Here is a 25,710-nt window from a genome sequence, read left to right as displayed (position 1 = left end):
TATGTTTTTGAAGGAAAAAGCTAAATATAAAAGATTATCCAAATTCCAATTCAATTCAATATTCTATGTAAATACAACTCCTATCTGCAAAATGTTGCAAAATCCTTTCTCCACAAAAACCTCATAAGGTCAAGAGAAGTAATGAGACTTGTCTAGGGTCACACAGCAGGTAAATTACATCACAAAGATTTGCAGCCAGACCTTGTACCTCTAAGAGCCAGTATTCTTACTTTAAGCTGCCTCTCATACATATGAACAAAAATTGGCAACAAAAGTGGGAAAAAAGTTGGCATAAGAGGCATTTTGTGCCTCACTCAGAAATAACCTAAATACTAATTTATTTTTGTAAGATAGCTTCTGTTAGATATTTTATTCCTTCACTCTAAAATAAAATTTAATTTTAAAGGGATAAAAATCATATTTGAAATCGTTATGATCATAGAGGAAAATCAGGCACACAAACATTTGTTGCTGAAATTATGAATTTGAAGGGTTCACAAATATGTTGATAGCCACTGCTCAAATGTAGTGTTTAGTATTAACTGTAATTACTTTAATTCAGGCTTGCAAAAATATCTATCAATTCAGAAACACTTTCTACCCTGAAAAATTTAATTGACTTTCTCTGTATTTTCTAGATTTGAAGCATAATTACATGTAAATGGGGCATCAGAAACATGAAGTTTCTTCATCAGTTATTTCCTTACTTTTCAAAAATTTTAAGTTTAGCCAAATGTTCATAAAATTTTTCATTCATCAGGGCAAACGAGAGGCTTACATTGCTAACAATACATTATTCTGAACAATGAAAAATGATGTACATAACAACTACGGTACATATTCAGACACTAATGGGGGAGGGTAAATGTGACTTCAAAACAAAACATCTGCAAGGTTTTAAGAAGAACAGTAAGGGGTAAATGAGTAACAGTGGGTTTAGCAGAGAGGAAGGGGGCATATATGCATACATACGCTGAGAAACTTTGAGGTGAATGAGTCTCTATAGGGGTCATGTTAAGGAGGGTGTCCAATTAAATCCTTTTCAGCTGGCTAATTTATGAAAGGATTTCTTTTGTTTAGTAGCTACACACAAAGCAAATTTAATCAAGTCTCTCATCTACTCTATACAGTGGAACTACACTTGTTCAATAGGTAATTCTTTAAATAGTTGTCACCAGTGTGTTATATAAGACTAGATATACTGAAAACACCTTTGACAAATAAAAAGCCTTGTGTAAATGATGCACTTCTCTTGGATCTTCCAAGCTGAAAGGGCCTCTGGAATTCACTTTTTAGTCCAGCCTCTACCTGGTCAGATATCCCTGCTAAGTGGTCACCTAGCCTTCTGCTTCTCCTGAAGCAGTTCATCCTTCTTTATCTATCACAGCCCAGGAAAACTTCTTCCACCATGACTTTGTCTTCTAGGCCCTTAAATTACTAAGAAAGGAGAAGGGGACATACTCCTTGGTCCTTGAGACCCTACAAAACCACTAACCTGTTCTCATCATTCGATAATCTTTCCTCTTTAAAGTTTTCCACCAAGAGAAGACATCTTTCTCTTTCCAGTACAGAGGTCACTGTTCTAGCCGATTTTGTTATAAAGGAGAGGCTCATGATTGTTATGGGTAGGTATATTCAAATGATTATAGCAGAAAAACAAAAGGCATCAATGAAACTTATTTTTAAAAAACATGCTACTGAATCAAACCACTTCTGATCCAGGATATTCTAAGATATCCTCTGACCCTTCTAAATGGTACTGGTACCACACTCGTAGTTTTCTTCTCTACACTTTGTCATGATCCTCAATAACTTCTCTATTTACACTGACAATCCGTTTCATAAACTGGACTAATGATACCCCAAACTTTTAGCTCTGAAATTCCCCCCCAGACTGACCTTTCCTTACTCTGATTCCACACCATTACTTACTGATACTGCCCTTTATTTTATCGTGAAGTCCAGTTCCATGACTCCTTTCTGTTACTCATAATTCTACTCTCACTTGCCTTCTACCCAATCAGTCATTTAAGTGATGCACTTGTCTCCACACCTGAAAGCCTTTATATAGAAACTTTCCCCAACAAGCTAATTCACAATTCCAAGCAACCCCCAACATACGCAGCCTGAAGATATCCTGCACTGCTGGAGAAAGTCACAGAACTGTAATGTCTATTACAAATTTATTCTAACCTCACCTAGACCATTATTAATGTACAATATTCTTTTATTCATATCAAAAGACAATGTTCCCAATCTTTTCCCTTTTCACGCTCCTTCTCAGGTGACTGTGTTTTTATTTCCTATCCTGTAAAAAAACAAGGCCTACAAGAGCCCCCTATTATGTTAATGATTACATGATGGAATTAAAAGTTAGAGTGATGAAAAATAAAATTTCAGTAATAAGAAACTGAGAAAGAAAAAAAGACAAAGAAATTGGACCTATTTGGGGTAAACATTTTATTCTACAAAGAAATTTCCAGAATGAACATTTTATGATAGACATAACGTCAAATACAAATCACTTCTAAGTTCTAAACATAGATTAAGCTCATTTAACATCATAGACATGAGTTCAAATTCCTTTAAAAGCCTTTTTTAAAAAATTAAATCAATTTTTAAAAGTACCAATTCAAGGCTAGCCATGGGATCAGGAACTACCTTACATGCCTACACACTAAATATGGTAATATACAAATGAAGATTACCCATTCCCATGGTAATTTGTGTCAGAAATATCAAGGCCTGAGGTGGAAATAACATAGGAGGCCATAGGGAGGCATCAGTGGGTATGAGACAAGCTCAGAAAGCACACATGCTAACAGTGATAGCTAGCATTCATAGAGCACTCTAAGTTTTGCAAAGGGATCAGTCCCTGCAGGACACAAACCTGAAGCATCTGCATAAGAGAATGGTCATGCCCCACGAGGGGTAAAACTGCCCTAGCCCCCAGCTCCCCTGCTCAGAGCTTAGATAAGCTACACTTGTCATTCCTTCTCCAATCAGGCAGTCAGTAAACAGGTATTAAGTGTCTCCTAAGTGCCAGGATGTATTAAAAGAAGAACACTGTCCGTGGAGGAAGTGGTACTACATGGAATTCTGTGTTCAGTCCCAAATAACACTCTTTAGTGAGAACACAGACAAGCAGGAGTGGGTCCAAATGTGGATGAGGAAACTGAGAGCCAGGCCATACGAGTAACAGCTAAAGGGATGAAAGGGACACGGTGGAGAGGACAGAAGACTCGGGAGGGCTGCTGCTTTCAAGTGGATGAAGGACAGTAACATGGAAAGACCCCCAAGTAAAGAACAAAGAAGAGGTACAAACTATAGAGGAGCAACACTGTCCGCAGCAGGAATGGGCCCATCACTGGCTGTGTCAAGCAGAATGTCCATGACCACTTGTAAGGGACGCTGGAGGGAGGACTCCAATCAAGAACAGGCCCAGAGACTTTTACTTTTGAGGCCTCCTTCAACTCTTACATTCTGTGAATATCATGGATCTGAAATGGGCAGCAGTGGGAAAGGACAAAAAGGATGGAGGCAGAAGATTTCAAAAAACTTTCAAGTTTGTCCAGGACTGCTCTGTTCGCCTTCGATTACACCTGCTCTCCAGATCTAAGTCATGCCCTATGGTACTTTCTGGTATAACTGCAATGACTGGTAGCTGGGTGGTCACACAGCTAGCAGCTCTTTGAGGCAGGATTGGGTTGGGCCAGAACTGAGAAGACCCCAGTTCAAATCCTGCCTCAGAGAGCTACCAGCTGTGTGACCATGAGCAAGTCACTTAACCTCTGTTTGCCTCAGTTTCCTCACTTGTAAAAAGGGGCTAATGATAGCACCTACTTTCCAGGGTTGGGAGGATGAAACGAGGTAACAACTGTAAAGCACTTAATACAGTGCCTGGCACATAGTAAGTACTACATAAACGTTAGCTGTTATTATATTATTACTTTCTACTACATGGAAAGCAAACTAGCTTGTCTTCACAACTTCTCTGCATTAATTTAATTCATAACAGTTAAGGCTGCTGGGCCTCTCAAGCAAATAAAACTTTCCATTTTTCAGAAGGTGGAAAGGAAGGGGATAGTTCAAGAAACTCGGAAAATAAACTATGAACTGGTCAGCAGGTAAGGACAACATGGTTGAAAAAGGAAAATAATTTTTTAAAGTAAAAGTAAGAGGACAGAAGTGAGTGACACTCTCTAAATCTTTAGGTTCCACTTTAGGAAAATGACAAAAATGCCTTATAGGCAACCCCTAATTTAGGAACAATGGATTTATAACCCATTTCCTTATACAAAGCTGGTGAGTGAATCTGGAGTCCCTGAAACAAAACTGTCTTTTGTGCCCCAATTCAGAACACCTGGGAAGTGACTATCCTAGGGAGATAACTTCTCTTATGCAGGTGTAAAGAGAGCTACTGGTTAACAAATCGTTGATTCCCAGGAGTCTCTGTACCTGAATGGCAATGCTTGGAAATGATTTTATCTGGTATTAAGAGGAAAGAAATATACTTCAAGCATCCAAAGATGAAACTCAAAAGGTCTTTTCCCATGTACCTAATGTCATTAAATGGCATGTAAGTAGAAATGAAAATACTAACTAGTACTAGACCTCCTCATGAATTAATATAGGCTTCTGTAGACTGTCTTGGAAACCTAAACACCATTAAAAATACTGTTTCTATCCAGAAATGAATTCTGAGTTCCTAATGACAACTTCAAATAAACTTCTGAAACATCACCCATTCGCAAACTGTAGGCTATCTAGAATTGTTAGTGTGACAGAAACGATGGCAGCTTAAGGTGTAATAAGCTCCATTAAATACAGAATCAGAATCGGAAAAAGGACACTGCAGAAATAAAGAAAACGATTACTGAAATTAGCCCTTCAAAATCAGAATCCTGAATAAAAGCTAATTAAAAAACCCAGAGATAACCAGAAATTACCTGATTCCAGAGAGACCATCAAAAGAGTGTAAATCCAGTACATTAGAAAGATCAACTCTAAAAGAAATAAAAAGGAAAAAAATCAGAAACAGTACAACATACACCAGCATATCCTACCTCTAGACCATACCAATCAATTAATAAGCATTTATTAAGCACCTTCTATGGACTAGGCAGGCACTGAACTAGGTTCTGGGGCTGCAAAAACCAAAATCAAATTGTCCCTGGCTTCAAAGAGCTTACATTCTCTCAAGGGAGACAACATGTGTAGACCCAAATATATACCAAATAAATACAAGGCAACTGGTGGAAGGGGAAACAATGGCAGCTGGAAGAATCAGAAAAGGCTCCACATAAGAGGAGGTGTTTGAGCTAAGCTCTGAACAAAACCAGACATTCTAAATATCAGACACAAGGACTCCCATTCTGGACATGAAAGGTAGCCTTCACAAGGGCAAAGAGACGAAAGAAGAGTAAGCTGTGTGTGAGAAATAGCAAGGAGACTTTGGCTGAACCACCAAGTGAAGGAAGGGGAGTGACATATACTAAAAGTGGAGAGATAGGTAGGAGAGCAGACAAGGTGTGAAGGGTTTTAAATGCCTAATCCTAGAGGTAACAGAGAGCCACTGGTATTTACTGAGCAAGAGAGTGACACTATCAGGCACGAGCTTTAGCAGCTGTACAGAGGATGGTCTGGAGGAGTGGGAGGAGAGACTAGCAGGATGACCAATCAGGAAACTGCTGCTTGCTGCAACAGTCCAGAGGATGTGAACTAGGGGTAGCGGCCATGTGAGCCTCGAGAAGTGGGGCAGATATAAGAGATGAATCAACAAGGCTTGGCAAAGAAGCTCCACCAGCTATCTACTTGTAAGCTGTGGGCACAATCAAGATACTGTGGTGCATATTTTAAAAATGAAACAATGTCATAAAAATGTGGACAGTATGAGTTGAAAATGGAACAATTGTATTAATACATTATAATATCACTGGTAAGGAACAATGCATAAGCCACACATTTTAAAAGTGTTATAAAGAGCATAGTTTGGTTATTAAGGGTAAGTTGTAGGTCTTCATCAATTTCAATTTTTTATTATTCACAAGGCAATTTAAGAACTATTTTAACACTGTGAACAGGTGAAAATCAATTTCAAGACTTACAATGCCTGTGAAGAAGCTAACTCCTTGGAGTGCAAAATAAGATGGAATACACAGAATTTTGGGTGGCTGAGAGGGATGGAAAAGAGGATTTACAGGAAAAATTCTTTTGGAATTCTTCCTCACTCAACTCCAAATTATTTTCCCCTCCTAGTAAATGAGTGGTTAATATAAAAACCTGATACCAAGACGTGATATTAAATAATGTCACAGTTGTGACATTAACTTGTATTGTGACATTGTTTAGTGTGGCTGAAATACAAAAATTATCCATCTTTTAGGCTTAGTAGTTTTCTGGTCTTCCGGTTTTTTAAAATTACATGCTCTACAATCCTCTCTTTTTTTAAAATATAAGTGTTCAGGAATAGAAATTTTTCTTTAAGGGTTGCTCTGGTTGCATCCCATATATTCTGGCACACTGTTTCACTTGTTCAGTCATTTCAGTTGTGCCCAACTCTTCGTGACCCCATTTGGCATTTTCTTGGCAGAGAGACGACAGTAATGTGGTAAGGGTAATGAGAATGCAGGCTAGAATCAAACCAATATAATACACAGTGCCATTTATGTTTCTCCAGCTCACTCTACAGATGAGAGAACTGAGGCAAACAGGGTTAAGCAACTTGCCCAAGGTTACACAGCTAGTAAGTGTCTGAGGCCAGATTTGAACTCACAAAGATGAATCTCATTTACCATGAGTCTTCAATTTTAATGTCTCTAGGATTTAGTTCTGATCCATTCATTATTTAGACTATTCTGGTCTCTTTTAGAGGCTGCATCTTTCATTCATTATTTCAAAATTTTAATGATTATAATTTTTATTTCATCATGATCTCTAAAGGATATGCTTAGGATAATCTCAGTTTGAAGGGACCCCAGAGGTACTCCATTACAGGCCCTACTTGACCACAAGGCTCAAGGAAAGAACACTGGATTTGGAATCAAAGGAACTGGGGTCAAATTCCACCTCTGTCATACACTACTTTGTGACTGGGGAAATTAAGTATTTTGGGCCTCAGGACCTCATCTACAATCCCCTCTCCACTTTTCAGCTCCCATTTTTCTGTGTTGTTTCCCCCACTAGAATGTAAGCTTCTCTCTAGTGCTAGGGATTTAGAGTTTGAAAGGATCTTAGATATTATTGAGTCATCTACTCAGTGCCTGGAACAGAGTGCTTAATAAACTATTGGCTGATAAATGCCCAGATAACTGAGGTCCTTTCAGACTCTGAATCTCTTGTCTCAGGATTACCTAGTCCTCATCTGACAATCTCCAGTAAGAGGGAATACAAATACAAACAAAAAGAAAGACACTGCGATTCCCAAAGAGCTGAACCACACTTGGGCATGGGAGGTGTCGTGCTTTGATGACAGTTTTCATACTGATGAAATGAGATTATTGTAAATAATGCAAATGTAATTAAAATTCTAAATCAGGCTCTTGGGAGCCTAGAAAATGATAAGGAAGTTTCTCCCAAACAGACAAAACATCAAAACTTGTCTCTCAGATTAAATTTTTTTTAAAAACGTGAACTTAAAAGATTAAAAGCCTGCGTTGGCTTATTGCCAGCTGTTAGCTTTGTTTATTCTCAGGACTCTCATTTTGCTCATTCTCAGAAAACTTTAACAAAAGATTATGTTCACTTTAAAATACATTTTGCTCTCTGGTCGACTGTATTTACTGAAAGTGTAGAAGACTCAAAGCAATGCAGACACTCTATTTTGTTGAACACTAAACACTAGTTTAAAAGATACCTGCTTATCAAAGGATCATGGGATTTTAAGTTGGCTCCAGAAAGGATCACTGAGGCCACCGAGTTCTACCCCCAATGGACAAATGAGAAAACTTAGACCCATGGGAGTACAACAACTTGCCCGGGGGGTGGGGGGGTTGGGGGGGCGGGGAAGATGGGAATCTAGGTCTTTGGACTCCAGAATGAGGACTCTTTCCACTATCCCACAGTGCTGCTCCTCACAAAGGGATGGATTTGTGGTTCTTTTGGGGGCTTTTTTGTTTTTTTAAATGAACACTAAAAGTGATAAGGCAAGGAAATGTTAAAAACATCTCAAATGTTTAGGTCACTAGGATTTGTAGAATTGTCAGTATGCTGGAAGAAAAAAGAAAAATGTTCCTCACAAAAATGGGGAAGTTCACTATTAAAACTAAACAGACTCATGCAAAATGCCACAACACAAAGACTGGTGATCACTTCTGAATTCTTAAAATACCTACAGACTAACGAAAAGTTGCTATTTGATTTTATTTTGATTAACTGTCAATTTCCTGATACTTTTCACTATGTAAATTAAAAGACTACCTGAGATTAGGGCATCAAACTTTAATAGTATTGATTACTATACTTCAAGCTAACAGATTCAGAATTGCAAAATATATATTTTTAACCCAAGAACTTTCTTTTTTTTTTTTTAAGCAACTAAGAAACGTTAGGATTAAAGTAATTCATTCTATTACACATTAGAATTTAAATAAATTTGAAATTTAAAATGTACTTTTAGTACCTGGATTATGATAACCCATTAAAATTTCACACTTCTAGGATACAGAACTAATTTAACTCTGACTAAGACTTTTGATCTCACTCTTCATTAAAGAAAAATTTAATCTTACGTAACCAATCATAGCTTATAACTTTAGCTATAACACTGAAACAATGTGTGGCAATTCATTTTCCAAATGGATAATTTGCTTAAAAAGAGCCCCTAAAGAAGTATTTTTTTTTAGAAGAAAGTCATGGTTTCTACAAAATTTATAGAGCTAAAAAGAACCATCATTTTTGTCCAGATTATAGGAGACTCTCAAATATAAGTTGTACCCCCAAAATGAGATTTCTTTTAAAGGAAAATAGAAATATACAGGCATACACTGAAAAATAACTAATCATAGGCCACTCTATAGTTTGATATAAGCTAGGACTGGGGTAAGGATAATGTTGGCTAGAATCAGACCAATACAATAAATTACTTGCAGATGCTTCAATCATACTAAGAAATGATAATCAGTTTATTAGAATGCAATACAGGACTGGTAATAAAATAAATACCTTGATCTTTGGGTCTCTAAGATTTTTCCTAGTCCATTTATTGATCTGAAATAAACAAATAAAGAAATAAACAAAAAAACCAGAATGTCACACTTTCAAAATACAACGTAAAACCAAAAAGCAATGAATATTACTGCCGAAACAAAGACTAAATAAGCATAAATATGTACTCAGGATTGAAAAATAACAGCCGGAAACTTTACACACCCAATACTGAAATTATTTTTTTCCTGAAAAATGAAATATACTTATGCCCAGCTGATAAGAGTGATAAAACTTACCCTTCTTGGAAACATTTTTGGTCCACTGACAAAAGGATTCCCTAGAGTTTCTTCTCTGAACAGTCAGCAGCCTCATCATTTTCAAGCTATGCAAGGGCTTCCTGGAGAGCACAGCTCTACAGGTTTTCCTTTACAAAATCAACACCTGTAGAACATGGCTCTCTGAAAGGGTACAGAAGCTATGTTATCCACCATCTCTCAGAAAGCAACTTAAACTTCAGCATAGCCAGAAGTTATCCTGGGATAATGGCTACATGCCAATGTGACTTCTGTATGAGGATCTGTCCACTTAGGCATTACATGAGATGCTATTCTCTGCCTTTTCTTCAAATTTCCTCCCGTAGGCTTCACCTAATAACCTTCAATGACCCACATTTCTTCACTAAGATGATTCTTCTTTCTGTGATTATCTTAAGTTTCTTGTCCCTGACCCCTCCCCTATAAATCCTGACTGCAGCTCTCTGTGTCTGACCAATGAATGCTGTCTCTAACCCACCTCCTCAGACTTTATTCCCAAGCCCTTCAGTTTGGCCTGAAAACAGAGACTCAATCCTCAGTTCTACCATCCACATCCATTAAAAACTGGCTGTAATTTCTAACCTATGTGTCACTTTTACTACTGGGAGCCAAAAGGTTTTTGTTGAATTCACTGCATCCATGTTACATGTCACCTATCTCCTCACCATGCATTTTTGATGAAGATGATGAAGTCAGTCCTCCATTTTTCTTAGAACCACAGCCTTAGAGGTGAAAGGGACCTTGGAGATCATCTAATTCAAACCCCTCATTTTGTGGACGACACTGAGGCCCAACACGGTTGTGTTTTGTTTTCATATTTTAGTCTTTTGTAATCATCTCCGATTGTAAGATTACATGTCCTAGACAATGTCCATATAGTCCAATCTCTGCCTACAAATTAAGTATCCCACCTACAAAACTGTTTCTAACCACTTATAAAAATGTTTCTGTTTTTGCTTTCTTTGCCAGGCTACCTGAAGGCAACATTTCCCTGTAGCCTTTCAATTGTCTTTTAAGTTTTATTCAGCAGGATATTAATGTAAAGGGTTAATGAAAAGGAAAAATGGAAAGGATAAGAGACCCAAGTGATTTCTGAAATCCTTCCTCCCAAACTCCTATCTAGTATCCTTTAAGAGAAAGAAAAGAGAGAAGCAGAAAGCTGAATGATTAACAATGACATTACTACTCGGTGCTTGACAAACAAATCACAGGTTTCTTAGACAGTATGAATGGAGTACGGAGTATGTATGGAGAAGGTAGGTGTGAGTGGAAGCATTATTGGGCACCTCTCTCTTTTATGTTTTCTCAAAAACCTTACTGTTGGCCACTACTTTAAAATAAGACACTGAGAATGGGTTACTCAGATGTTCAGAGTTATAAGGGACATAATCAATTGTCTAAATGCACCACAGCATCTGCCAGACTCCTAGTCTCTGAGCCTAAGGCTCAGCAGCCACGGTAGCACAAGGAAAGTCTCTACACTAACAAACATTCTCTAGACTTCTTAGGACAGATAAGCACAATTTTTCAAAATGTAAATGACAAAAATATGGCTTCTAGTAAAAACAGCATCAAATGTGCAGAAAAAATTAAGTCCCTGTTCTCCACGAACATACATGTCAAAGAATCACTCATGTTTTAAAAGAGATCAGACACTGAGTTACTGAGTCTCCCTTGTTTAAACTGTTCCACTGATATTCCTCTCTATTTTTTAAACCAATACTAAATGGTTTGGATGTCTACTGCTTCATAACATAATCTGAGATCTAGAAATACTCTTCTCCCTTTATCCCTCTCTTTTTATTATTTCCCTTGATAATCTAGATTTGTTTCTCCAAATAAATTTAGACTCTATCGAGTTGTCTAAAGTATTTCCTTTATAGATTGATTGGCATAGCATTAAAACTGAAAATTAACTCTTTTATGTTGTCATTTTTATTATATCAGCATAGCCGAGCCATGAGCAGTGAATATTCCACCAGCTATTTAAGTTGTTTTTATTTCTTTAAGCAGCATTTTGTAATTCAGTCTAACTAACTGTGCGCCCTTTGTCCACTGCTCTGACTTTTACATCTTTCATGGAGTCTAAAATATAAAGCCTATGCATCTAGTAGGGCCAAACGTTATTTTTCTTGAGTAAAGTAGCCAAGTTTTAAGACCTCCAAAGGACAGAAGAGGCACAACTAAGATCATATAAAGACAGAAGGAAATACAGTCCCTCCTCTTGAGCAACTTAAATCTAACTAAGGAGAAAAGACAAACATGGTAAGTTAAACAACAACACAAAGCAGCACGAGAGGCCCTGGACAATGACACACAGCTTCTCCAGGCTATCGAGGACTGCAAGGACTCTGAAGGAGAGTGGTCAGGAAGAGATTCACAAAAAGAGTCTGGATTGGAGCTGGGGCCTCAAAAAATGAGGAGAGTGGAAAAAAGAGATAAGCAAGGGAAATGACAAAAGCTAAGGAGGAAAGTAAATCAGCCTGAGTGGAACAGAAGATTAGTGCTAGTTAGTGCTAAGGGAAGGGAAGACTAGGAAGGCGAGTCGAGGTTAGGCTGCCAGATGCCTTGAGTCCCAGGCAAAAGAGGGTCTTGATGATGCAGGGATAGTGAGGAGCCAGTGAAGTTTTATAATCTTACTCTTTATCTTAAGAATTAATCAATGACACTAGGAAAACTAAAAATATTTTTGTGTTTTCCCAAGACATGCATATTTAGATACAACACATAATACACAATACTCAATAATTCATGCCAACTTTGAAAATACAGTCTCACAGGTCATGACTTATGAATGTTTTGCTTAACTTTGACTCAACCAACAACGTTTTTTGATCAACATCAACTCATCCTAAGTAAACTCTGTAACAACATAAAATTCTTCTATAATATCTTACTTCCAATAATCCACTTGCTGACATAATTCCCAGGGAGCTAAAATTCGGGCTCAAAGGACCAGAGGTTGAATCCTGGCTCCATCACCTGTGCAACCTTGGCCAATCACTCAGCTCATTTGTATGGGAATTGGACTAGATGGTCTCCGTGGTTTCTTCTACTCCTCAATCTATGATTCTATGGATTGATCATTCTGCCTAAAGCTATGTTTGGAGGATGCAACCAATCCAGTTAACAACGTTAAGGGGCTTATATGTGTAACACATCTCAAACAGTGGGTGGTCAGCATGTAAGTCTTGTACCTGATCATCGTTCTTATTTTAATTAACTCCTCTTCTTCCACTAGGTCAGTTTTATTGATTATAACAATGTCTGCCAAAGCAACCTGCCTAAATTAAGAAAAAAGAGAAAACAAGAACTTCAAAACATGAAACACTTAAGTATGAGCAGTTTCTTCAAATCATCATCTGCAGTAAAAAAAAAAAATGTTATTACTCTACTAGACAATCTACCACTATTATCATTCTTTAGTCAAGGTGAGTCATATTCGTTAGTATAAACTCAAAATTTGATCACAACAAATATTTACTAAGTCCTTCATGTAGTCCGCTGACTGCAAGGCTTTGAAGGGAATACAAAGGTGAATAAGGCCATTTCTACCCTCAAGGAGCTCATGGTTCAGAAAAATAGTACATAAACACAATCTTCTTTATAGAGACGAACAGCATATTCTCAACTCATTCTCATCACTGTTGGCATATTATCAGTTAAAAATAATTTTAACAGTTCTGGACCAAGAAAAGGGAAAATCTGTCCAAAAAAACCAAACAGTGGACCAACGTATTAGTGATCCAATATACTGATCGAGAAGGAACTATGGAGTCTGAATGCAGAGCAAATCATACTCTTTTCACTTTTTTGTTTTTTCTTTCTTGTGGTTTTTCCTTTTTGCTCTGATTCTTCTTTCACAACATGACTAACGTGGAAATATGTTTAACATAAATGTACATATATAGCCTATATGAGATTACTTGCTTTCTTGGGGAGGGAGGAGAGGAAAGGGAGGAAAAAATTGGAACTCAAAATCTTATCAAAGTGAAAGCTGAAAACTATCTTCACGTGGAATCAGAAAAAATAAAAAACTAGCTAAGGGGGGGGGGAACCTTTGTTGGCTCCCTATGACCATTAGGATAAAATAAACTTCTGTCTTTTAAGCCTGCAGCCTTCTTTTTCACCTTAATTTCACACTATTCACCTTTATGTACTCTACATCTAAGTCCAAGTGGACCATTAGCTGTTGCCTGAACTCTTTCCAACAAGCATTCAAACAAGACTTCCTCATCCCTCAAATACCAGCTTCTTCATTTCCACCTTCCAGGTTCCTTTTCTTCAAGTCAAAGCTCGGGTATCATCTCCTCCACGAAACTTTCCCTGATTCTCTTCCCCCTGAACCCCCACTAATGTGTTCTCCAATTTCAATTAATCCTAGAGCACTTTGCTCCTTTACCCTTCACATTCCCTAATTTGTATTTTACTTGTCCCAGAAGCACGGCAAGCTCCTATAGAGTAGGAAATGTTTCATTTTGTTTGTCTCCCTAAGGCCTAGTATAATGCCTTTACCTAAAAAATGTATTAGTTTGAACAGAAAATAATTAGAACTGATGCTTTTGTTGACACTTGCTATTCCAGTGTGATTCTGTTCTCTTTTAAGGAATTCTTTTAAATTTAACTACCAACCAATCTTAGCATCTTTTTAAGTTATGGATATAGCTACTTCAGTGAGTACCTCATTGCTTCATTGATCAGGCCATCTCCTTTTTCTTCGGTTAAATGCTAAGAAAAAAAGGGACAACATTTAAGATTGTCAGTCACAACATGAAAAAAATTATATTTAAATGTCAATATAAGACATTTTATTTTCGATTCCTTTATTATCCTGAAAATGTCTGTTAAGAAACACATTTTTACACTATCAAACCTTCTTTCCTCCAAGTTCATTAACTTTTCTTGCTAATTTTCCCAGTCCAAAGTATTTTTGTTTCCCATATAACCTAAAATTTCTTATCCAGTATTAATAATGTTCCATATGTATAAAAGTAATAGACTTGACTTTGGGGTTAGTCTTTTTTTTTTTTTAATGTAGAACTTAGTCTCATTTTTTAAAGAGAGGAGAGTTATCCTTGAATTAAAAAATAAACTATAAAACATTTGATATGTCAGTCACACTAGATCTTGTAAAATTATTTATACCTTAAATATCCCTAAAATGTTTGATCTGTCTTAGGGGATTCCAGTACATTTCATAGCCCAAGGCCTATGTGGACAGCTAGGTGGTGAAATGGATAGGCTGCCTGGTCTGGAGTCAGAAAGACTCATCTGAGTTCAGATCTGGCCTCAGACACTTTACCAGCTGTGGGACCCTGAGCAAGACAACTTAACCTTGTTTGCCTCAGTTTCCTCATCTGTAAAATGAGCTGGAAAAGGAAATGGTAAACCACTCCAGTATCGTTGCCAAGAAAATTCCAAATGAGGACATAAAGAATAAGACATGACTGAAACAACTGAATAACAAAAACAAAATATCTAACTCATCTCATGTTTTATGAGAGGGAGAAACAGGTGTTAGGAAAGGGTACACTCAGGAGTGTGCAGACAAACGTTTAACAACCTGCTCTTCAGTTTAATCTGCATTATTAATATTTTCTTAAGTCCAGATAATCAATAAAACAATAAATCATCTTAATTTTTAGCTTCTGCTTCAGCACACCACTGAACATATACTTTCGTTGATCCAAATTCACATGTTAAAATCATGCAACCTGTATTAGAGCCTAAAAACTATCTGGAACTTGTAAGAAACATTATCTCTTACTGAAGTATCTCTTATTGCAATACACAAGGACTGGATCAAGGATATAATTCCAGTAAAGAGGTTTCAGCAGGAGGTACTCATTAAAACCTGTTTCCTCATCTGTAAGAGTGGAACTAGATGACTTCAGTGTTCCTCCCAATGCTATGATGGTATACCCCTCTTGGGAGGACTATTTTGACAATATGATGACTCCCTTTTGCCCCTGTGGGCCATCATGTCTTCAGAAGGCATGTAGGCATTTGCCCAGGAGATTATGCAATAACATTCGTTTCTCCAGGAAGAAGACTGAGTTTTACCTCTCACCTGTCTTCTTATGACTAAAGTCACAAATGCCACGAACCTTGTTAAAAATTCAGTTTTCACTCTCCTTCCCTTCTCTTGAAAGCACCCAGATATGAACTGATATTACAGGAATCTGATTGACCAGACTGAATTTTAGGGATACTTTAATTGTGCTTTTTTTTACTCAGTGGTATAATAAGAGTGAATGAATAAATTAAAATGAAAGAACTCTTACTTCCACAGAACTGAAGATCTGAGATTCATGGGGAAATATATTTTAGGTTAGTTTGACACATTTTTGTATAGTAATAAAATTAATATTCTAGCTTACTGACTTGGGATAAGTAAGGAATTGTTTTCCCCAAAGCCTGTCAAATTTTCTGCTGACTTCAGGGTATCTTTCTGTGGGGAACAAACACCACAAGTGCCATTCTATTGGAGTGGTTTTGAGTAATTCCTGTTGCCTCTCTAGGCCTCTGTTTCCTCACCTATAAGATGAGGGGGTTGGAGTAGATGACCTAGAAGGTCTTTTCCAGCCGGGAGTCTATGTTACTATCAAAAGTAAAGATAAACTGATCTCTGTACTGGAAGCCAAATGAACATAGTTTTAATATAATCGAATGTGCTATTAGGTGAACGTAAGAAACTTTTTAATATACCAAAAAAAAAATCCATGTTTTTAAAATGGTATTTTCTTGTAATTACTGACAACTTGAGCTATTCCAAACGGCAATCCCATTTTATCAAATATTAAAATGCCCAGTTTTTTCTTTCTTGTGGTTTTTCCTTTTTGCTCTGATTCTTCTTTCACAACATGACTAACGTGGAAATATGTTTAACATAAATGTACATATATAGCCTATATGAGATTACTTGCTTTCTTGGGGAGGGAGGACAGGAAAGGGATGTACATGTACAGCTAAACCAACACATCATGCAGGAATGTGTGAAAAATTTTATATGATAAACATATTCACATATACCTATTGATATAACAGAAAAATATACTTTAATTTTTTATTCTGCCGCATCTTTATGTAAAATACCTGCAAAATGCTGTTTTCCTTGAAGTTTTATGCTTTTCAAAATTTGATACTGCTGACTTGTCTGTATATTTATGGCAGAATTTTTCTTAGTTTGTGAATCAATAAGAGCGATTATTTCAGTACAAAACAAATTATAAAGTGGTATCTTTTGCTTTGTGAATTATTATATAGAAACTGAGTTAACAAGATGGCACATAGTTCTGCCACAAAGTTATGAGAGCAATAGTATTCTGAAAACACTAACTGATCAAGAGTAAAGAAACAAGGCCAGCTTAGAAAATAATACATTCTATTTGTGGTATAGGCAGAGGGAAAAGCAAAATGGTGAGATTCACAGCTATACAGGTAATCCCTTTTTTTCTACTCTGCTTTACATGTGGAAATGCTCAGCTCTGAATAAAAATAAATTTTTAAAAAAAGAATGTAACTGGAGACTTCAGTTGGTGACCATCAACCAAGGAATAAGTGAACAAGCGATGGCATATAAATGTGATAGAATACTATTGTGCTGTAAAAATGATGACAAGGATAGTTTTAGAGAAACCTGGGAAGACTTGTATGAATTGATGCAGAATCAGAACAATTTCTTAATAACAATACTGTAAAAAAAAACCAAACTGAAAAATTTAGGAATTTTGATCAAGGAAATGACTCATGATGAAGCATGCCACCTGCTTCCCAATCAGAAGGGAGGCCTCTGGGTGCAGACTGAGACATGCTTTGGGATATGGTCAGTGTGGAAATTTGTTTTGCTTGACTATACCTGTCTACAAGAGTTTTATTTTTCTTTGTTCCTCAATAAGGAGGTAGAAGAGAAGGTGGAAGAGAGAGGGAAGACAGATTTTTGTTTATTCAAAAAAATTAATTTTAAAAAAAGAATGCAAACTCCTGAAGATAGGGGCAACTAGTTTCACATCTGTCTTTGTAAACCCTGATCTTAGTGTAGTGCTTTGCACACAGTAAGCGATTGACAATTTTTTCATTTAAAAAAAAGATTGCTTAACAAATGCTTTTTCATTATAGAAATATTAACTATCCTATAAGAGCCTGAAATCATCCTCTAAGTTCTCTTGTCCCTAACATTTTACAGAAGAGAAGAAACCAGAAGAGTCTTGTCTTAAGTCTTAAAAGTATAAATCAAGAGCTCTAAAAAATACCTTCAAGCAAGTAAAATTTATTAAGGATGCTTCGTACGGCAAAAGCAGTGAACGTAGGCAGAACTGCAGTTACCAAGGAAATAGCGTAAAATAACCTTTTTTTCCCACAACCCTCACCCAAATTTCTCTGAAAATATGGGACATACTTATGTCCACTTTACGTAAAACAAAACCAAAATTGGAAACTGTGCCCAATTTGAATTGCACAGCAACAGGACTCCATTTCTAAATGGACACAACAGAACAATGTTGGCATTCTTTAAGTTGATAAAAAGAAAATTCTACTTACACTGACAATATTAAAGAACATCTTTTGCGAACTACTAGAAGATTTATTTTCAAAAGATTTCTCACCAATATGTAGAAGATCTGATGTTTGCCAAGGGTTAAAAAAAAGGAGAGAAAGCTATTTCTTATACAAAGTGATCCATTATTCCATATGGAGAAGGTACCACATTCAATTCAGTCTATCATCTCATTTTAACAAAAGGCAAAAAAAAAAACACTGTGGCCACTAAAATAGGAAAGACTACAATGGTGCCTTCAACACTGTCAGGAAGGCTACGAGGTCAACGGTAAAAATCTACCCCAGCCTAAAATTGATAGGTTAATAGCAGAGCTATGGAAACAAATCAACTCTCAAACATGTCAGCATAAAAAAAAGAAACTTTTTCTAATAGGTTGGCTATTTATCTAATACTACTTGGGGTTTTTTTAAATCCCTATTGTATAAAATTCGTTTATTTTCCTGCCTTTTTCTAATCCAAACTGTTTTCTGAGACTGAACTGTTTCAACAGCTTGTGCAATAACAGGAGAACTAAAAAGAAACCTGTCCCTTGACCTTTTCTCTAGAACTCTCCCCTTACTGATTCCATTGCATTAAACCTTGTCAGATTTGTAGAAGTGAAAAGAACAACGTCAGTGGCCTGGGTGGCAGGTCCTGAGAGTGGAGAGCTGTCATTTTAAGTTGTCCATGCCTTTGCCCATGATTAAAAAATGAATATTTCAGATCACCGGGTGACAATCCCATTAGAGTGATAGCCCATGATATCAATTACGACTTCAGTTTCAATTTGGCTGCCTGGCCACACGGTACCATTTCTCTGCTATCCTGGTGATGGGCCAGATCTGTGAAGCGTGACACCCTTAAATTGCTGCCTATTATCCTGGTGTCATTACTGGTAGAGCCTCAGAATTCTTTGAATTACAAGTAGGTGCTGAGGTCAAGCTCTGCAACTAGAGGAATTGGACAAGTTAGCAAATTCTTTCTACAAAGCAAAAGTTATTTACCTGGCATGCAACTTAGGAAATCCAAAGTTTCTATTATCCTGACAGTATGTTAGTTTTGCACAGCTATATTAATTTAATAATTTAAGAGTTTTCATTGAGGTGGCAAAGATGTTAAATATTTACTGTATTTACATGATTCAAAACTTGACCCTGAAAGTTGGCCTACCAATATAACCCATTTGCTCCTTTTCCTTGCCAAGATGCAGATCCAAATCAGAACAGTTTTGAGGCATATTTACACACTAAACAATTTTGAAGCATACATAGTTAATGGTAATACGGCACATTTCTACTAAATACAAAAGATGAATAATAAATATCCTTATAACACAATCTTACAGGGAAATGATGTTTTCCCTAGAAGTTTCCAAATCAATACACTCCAACCTTATGATAAAAGTAAGTATGCTTATAGCATACACTGCACCTGCACATTTCACTGCTTTTGCATATCCCATAAAGTTTTCATTATGGTATATTCTTCAATAGATGGAATTTTTCTGAACATTATCATAGAAATTCAGATCTGTTCTCTGTTCTTAAGTCACCTGGAAGCAAAATGAATGATTTAGAAATCAAGTCCACTTCAGGTTATTCAACAAATTATGGTATTCTGGTCTGCTTTTTCATCTCACCTTTAATCCATATTTTGAATCCACAACAGATACAATTCCTACAAAAAAGGAAAAATACATTTCAAGTTACTACCTTAAAAAAATGTTATGTAAAATGACTTAACTGGCTAGCTCAATTTGAAGTTGAAAACAAAAGCCAACCCCCATTTCTCAGGTTAGAATTTCCCACAAATGCTAAGATCTGTGATTTCATTCATGCGGGGAGCTCCTCCTTCACCAGTTTGCACTGCCGATCAGCAACTAGCAAAACAACTCAAGTCTGCGTCAGCTTTGAGCGAGGGGACAAGTAACATCAGAGGCCAGACCTGCATCCACATCTCAGCTCTTCTAACATCTAAGACTGGCCCCATTTCTACTCCATGCAGATACTCAACAGTACAACTGAACAGAAGTGTTTTCACTCTCTGGCTAATTTCACCACATAATTTATTTCCATTTATTATTTCACATGAGTAAAGGTGATAGTATTAAGCTATAACATTCTAAAGAATTAAACCTTTCAATAAAAAATTCACTTTTCTCAAAATGAAAAGCAAAGCCCTTAGTGCCTACTATAATCTCTTGCTTAGTAGATATGAGCCATACTTTCTCCCAAGACATATTTTTGAAAATTCTAATTTTTCTGGATTACCAAAATCTTTAGGCTATATGATGAAAACATCTATGTCTCAAACCAAACATTTCACTTCAATATGTATGTTTAACAAACATTAAGTAATACATTAATAACAAATGGAATTAAAACATTCCAAGTAAAAAGCAGCAGAAAGAAGCTAAACTGCACCATGTCACATGCGTCTTGACAAATAGAGTGAGTGGTGAAAGACTTCAAGGACTTGACTATTTTTTCCTCCACAAGACATTTTAAAACAGAGGTTCTTAAATTTTTGTATCACGGACAACTTGGACAGCCTAGTGATGCCTAGATAGCCCTTCTCAGTGTTTTTAAGTGCATAAAAAAATACAAAGGCTTGCCAAAGAAACCAACCATACTACTATATGTTTACCAAAAGATTTTCAAAAATAAATCCACAGACCCTAGGTTAAGACGCTCTAGTTTAAAGCAGGAATAAATTACAACCAACTCCTAATTTAGCCAGGCTAATGGAGAAAAACAGCGCTGTTGACAATATCCAAATCCACTGATTTTACCCTGGAATGTACAAGACTTTCCTATGGCAGACCACCCTTGACTGTGTTTGGTTTAGGCATAGTAGCAAGGACTACACATGTGATTTTTTTTGGTGTAGGTAACTCCCCCAGAGGACAACTTTCTATGCAGCTCAGAACCTTCTCCATAACTTAGAGCTTGAAACAACTGCCTAGAACACAGGTGATCTGTGTGTGCCCTGCACCCTGGGTCACACAGCCAGGAAGACGCAGAGATAGGCTACAAACGTAGGTCTTCCTGACCATGGTTGGGTCTCTCTCTAATGTATGAGCATAGGAAAACCAGTATAAAAAGCCAACAGACTATCATCAATGACATGCAAGTAAGAAGTATTTTTAAATGATATTACTGAAGAGTGAATAAATAAATACATCAGAAAAAAAAACATGATCTAATATATTACATGTTCTTGAGCCCAACATAATTTCCCTTAAAAAAATCATAGGACTCAGAAATGGAAGGGTCAGTTTACAAGTTATTAATCTACACCCTTTACTATGCAGACCAGGAAACTGAAGCTTAGGCAGGCAAGTAACCTGGTCAATGCCAGACAGGAACAAAGCTAAGTTTCAAATAAAGGTCTCCAATGACTCCAAATTCAGTGATCTTTTCATTATGTCACATTATTTTTCTACCAGGAGGAGTTAACAGGCTGCAAAAAAAGATAGTCTCTTCCAAAAAAAAGTATACCAAAAAAAAATATATATATATATATATATACATGCAGAGTAATGAAAATTTACCCAAAAATGAAATGAAAAAATAAGACATCTAAAATTTTTTACAAGTATCACAGAAAATCTGAAACTGTTTGACATTGATAAACAACATTAGACATCCAGAAAGATATTCTAGAATAGTTAAGTGACACATTTAAATTACTCAAGTAAAAATAATAGTGGCAAAAAAAAAATCACAAAAGGAAATTTTCAAAAAGTTGTGGAAATTCTTAAAAAAATGACAGGAAGAACTGAAGCTACAGTTTGAAGATATTTAACATTAAGAGAAAATAAGGAAAATGGACCAAAATGGAAAATAATTCAGAAAATTTATTTCAATCTAACAAACATTTATTAAGTGCCTATTATTTTACAGGCACTGTACTATGTGCTGGGACAGATAAAAAGACAAAAATTAAGTAGTCCATGACGTTGGGAGGCTTACACATGTAAACAGATATAAAATAGTCTGGAAGGCAGAAAGCACCAACAATTACAGGGATGTATTTGTTTGATCCCACGAACAAACCTGTGAGGTAGGTGCCATTAATGCTCTCATTCTACAGATAAGAAAGATGAGGAAAAGATGTAAAATGGATAATTTTAATTACATTAAATTGAAAAGGTTTTGTACAAATAAAATCAAGGTAGCCAAGATTAGAAGGAAAGCAGAAAACTGGGGAAAAAAAGTTTTACAGTTTCTTGACTAAAGGTCTTATATTTCAAATATATAGAGAACTTTGTCAAATTTATAAGAATGCAAGTCATTCCCCAATTGATAAATGATCAAAAGATATGAGCTTGGCAGTTTTTTGATGAAGATATCAAAATTATATATAGTCATATGAAAAAAATACTCCAAATCATTATTGATTAGAGAAATGCAAATTAAAACAACTTTGAGATATCATTTCACACCTATCAAACGACAAATATTGGAGGGGATGTGGAAAAATTCAGACACTAATACACTGCTGGTAGAACTGTAAACTGATCTAACCATTTTGGAGAGTAATCTTGAAATATGCCTAAAAAGTTATAAAACTGTGACCCAGCAATACCCACTATTAGATGTTTCCCAAGGTGATAAGGGAAAAGGAAAACAACCTAAATGTTCTAAAATATTTACAGCAGCTCTCTTTATGGTGGCAAAGAACTGGAAATGGAAGGGATGCCCATGAATTGGGGAATGGCTAAACAAATTGTGGTATATGATTGTGATGGAATACTGCTGTGCTATAAGAAATGGTGAGCAGGCTGGTTTTAGAAAAACATGGAAAAACTTGCATGAATATATGAAAAGTGAAATAAGTAGAATCAAGACCACACTGTATTCAGTAATAGAAATACTGATCAAATAATAAATGGATGACTAAGCTACTCTTAGTATTACAAATACTCAAGTCAACTACAAAGGATCTATGAAGAAAGATGGTATCCACCTCCAGAGAAAACAGTGATAAAGAGAAAGATGCATACTATGATCTTATATACATACATACATACGTGTGTGTATGTGTGTGTATGGGGGTGTGTGTGTGTGAGAAATGGTGGCCTTCTCTAGTGCAGAGTGGAGAAGAAAGAAAGGTGACAGTTCAGAACTTAAATGTAACTCAAAAAGAAAAAAAATTAAAGTATGTACTATATGTAGTAGTCCTGAGACCAAAATGTTTGAGAACCACTGTCACAGAATATGCATGAAAATTAATCACATGCCACCTAGAGCACAAAGAAGATACAGGCAAGTTTAGAAATGCAGAAATATTATACACTAGGCATTTCTGGGTCATAATACAATAAAGTTAATAGCAAAATAACCATACTAAAAAGTGTAAGTCCCTAAAGAAATGATAATAACTGGTATTTATGTATCACTTTTAATGTCTGAATAGTGTTAAATACATTATCTGATAGGAAACTCAGAGTGATTCAACAATGTCCAGGCTAAAGAAGAAATTATAAAAGCAAGAGTTTATGTCTAGAATAATGAGAACAAAGTTACACAGAATGGCACAGTAGATAATGCTGACCTTAGGCTGCAGAAGATCTGGGTTCTAGTCCTGCCTCTGACACCTACCAGCTGTGTGGTCCCAGGAAAATCACTTCACATCTCAATGTACCAGGCAAGTGTCTAATTTTTAACTGTCTACATTTTAAATGTAGACCAAATGAAGATTTGCACTGGTAAAGAGAGTTTTCTGCACCAATGAAATTTCAGGTTCAGGAAAAAATATTAAGGTCTATGGAATGCAACCAAAGTAGTACCAAGACATACATTGATAAAGCTGACTTTCTATTGAATGAGAAATGGAAACTTATCAAAGCAAGTTTTTAAAAAACCTAGAAAAGAACAAAAGAGATTCACTAAACTAAAAACGAGAAAACAATCTAACTGATCAATAAAAACAAGTCATTTCGAAGGATGAAAGAAACTGATAAATTAGTAAATCTAATTAAAAGAAAATTAAATAACCAAAATGAGAAAAGGTTACTTATTGCTAATATATTTGAGAATATTTTTAAAATGACGTTATTTACAAAAATGTAATGTGCCAAAATTAACAAACCAATAGGGAAAAAACCCAAATAAGCCAATTTCAGAAAGAATCAGGGAAAACATTAAAGACTTGTTCTACAAAAAAAAAAAAATCAGTATCAGTTAAATTTCTTTAGAACCAAAAATTCCTATGCTATTTCTAAGTAAAGAACGTCACTATCCTATTTCCCTGTCTAATGAAACAAAGGTTTAGTCTCTAATCCAAACAAAAATTAGATCCAAAAAGGCTTTAATGAACTGACGCGAAAATATTAAATAAAATGCTTGGAAAAAAGTGGGCAATTATAGGTATGGAATATTGCCATAAGATGTCAGACTTTTTTTGAGGTTTTGGCTAATTCTGTTCAACCTTTTCCCCTCTCTTTTGTTATAAGAGAGGGCTTTCTGGGAGAGTGAGAGGAATATACTGGGAAATGGAAGCGATATGAAAACAGAATATTTCAATAACAATTTCTTTTCAAAATAAACCTCTGCAAACAAAACATAGCACATAGCAATCTGTCAAGGAAATTAGCTATCTGGATTTTCAAAATCCAAATTAGAATTGGCATAAAAAGGTTTAATGGCAATCAATATAATAAACCACACCAGCAGAAAATAAAAACAAGATTATATCACTAAATGCAGAAAAAGATTTCAATACAATAACCTTTGTTTGTGTAAAAACAAGAGCACATTTCCTTTACATGATAGAAATTACACATTTAAAACCCAAGCTAATATCATCTACAAGGGGAAAAGAACTAGAGGAGGTTCCTCTTATAAACAGGTATAATCATAATGCAGGACTGTTCCCTCTTGCCATTACAAGAAATGTCACCCCATATCAATAACGGATGAAAAAGATATTAAGGGAATAAGCAATGTCAATGAAGGAGTTAAATTATCTCTGCACGCCTATATATGGTAATTAGGAAATTCACAACAATGAACAACATGCTGATATTATAAAAGATTTTGGGCAATGTAGTTTTATCTCTTGATAAGACCACAAAAATCATCTTTATTTCTGTATACAAGTCAACAAAAACAAAGAGAAAACTGACAGAAGGATTTCATATTAATTCAATTTACAATAAAGGTAAAATATACTAAATATTAGGGTGTTACTCCATCAAGAATACAGATCTGTATATATATAACCAATTTCAAAATTATTTTGACAGAAATTGGAGAAGGATGTGGTAAAACTGTCAATAGCCCCTAATTCATAAAAATGATGCAAAATTAATTAAAATGCCAATAAAAGCTACTTCCAAGATTTTTGACAAAAATCATAAAATTCACATACCGAAAATGACAGAAGAAAATCAATAAGTACTATGAATTAAAGGGGAAGAAGAATTTGTCCTACCATATTTCAAAATTTAATATATACTATGAAGTATATTATGAGGTACTGTGTAGTAACTGTTTAACTGATTTTCCTTTCTAAGAGTGATCTATATAGGATATTTTCTCTTTGTTTTGTTAATTTTTGTACCTTTCAATTTTTGTCAATCATTCATTTTAAAATCTGAAAAAAATTCTCAAATTTGTTAACAGAGTTGGACATAACTTTTTTTAGTTGTGTTCATCTTTTCTCATTTTTAATTTTAGTTATGTCAACTCTCTATCTTCTTTT

The 25,710-nt window shown here is 35.7% G+C and overlaps 1 protein-coding gene across 1 annotated transcript in view; it reads right to left on the bottom strand.

Moving 5' to 3' along the window:
* LOC140505213 (putative COBW domain-containing protein 7) overlaps positions 1-25,710 on the bottom strand; it is a 51,003-nt gene that overhangs the window by 7,918 nt on the left and 17,375 nt on the right. Inside the window, 5 exon segments of the mRNA XM_072610976.1 lie at positions 4,950-5,006; positions 9,163-9,207; positions 12,659-12,745; positions 14,143-14,189; positions 19,640-19,677. Coding sequence (XP_072467077.1) covers positions 4,950-5,006; positions 9,163-9,207; positions 12,659-12,745; positions 14,143-14,189; positions 19,640-19,677 — 274 coding nt within the window.

The sequence above is a fragment of the Notamacropus eugenii genome, chromosome 1 (genome assembly GCF_028372415.1).
Source record: "Notamacropus eugenii isolate mMacEug1 chromosome 1, mMacEug1.pri_v2, whole genome shotgun sequence".
Lineage (NCBI taxonomy): Eukaryota > Metazoa > Chordata > Mammalia > Diprotodontia > Macropodidae > Notamacropus > Notamacropus eugenii.
The sequence above is the reverse complement of the archived record's forward strand: the minus strand, read 5'-3'. Positions and strand labels throughout refer to the sequence as shown.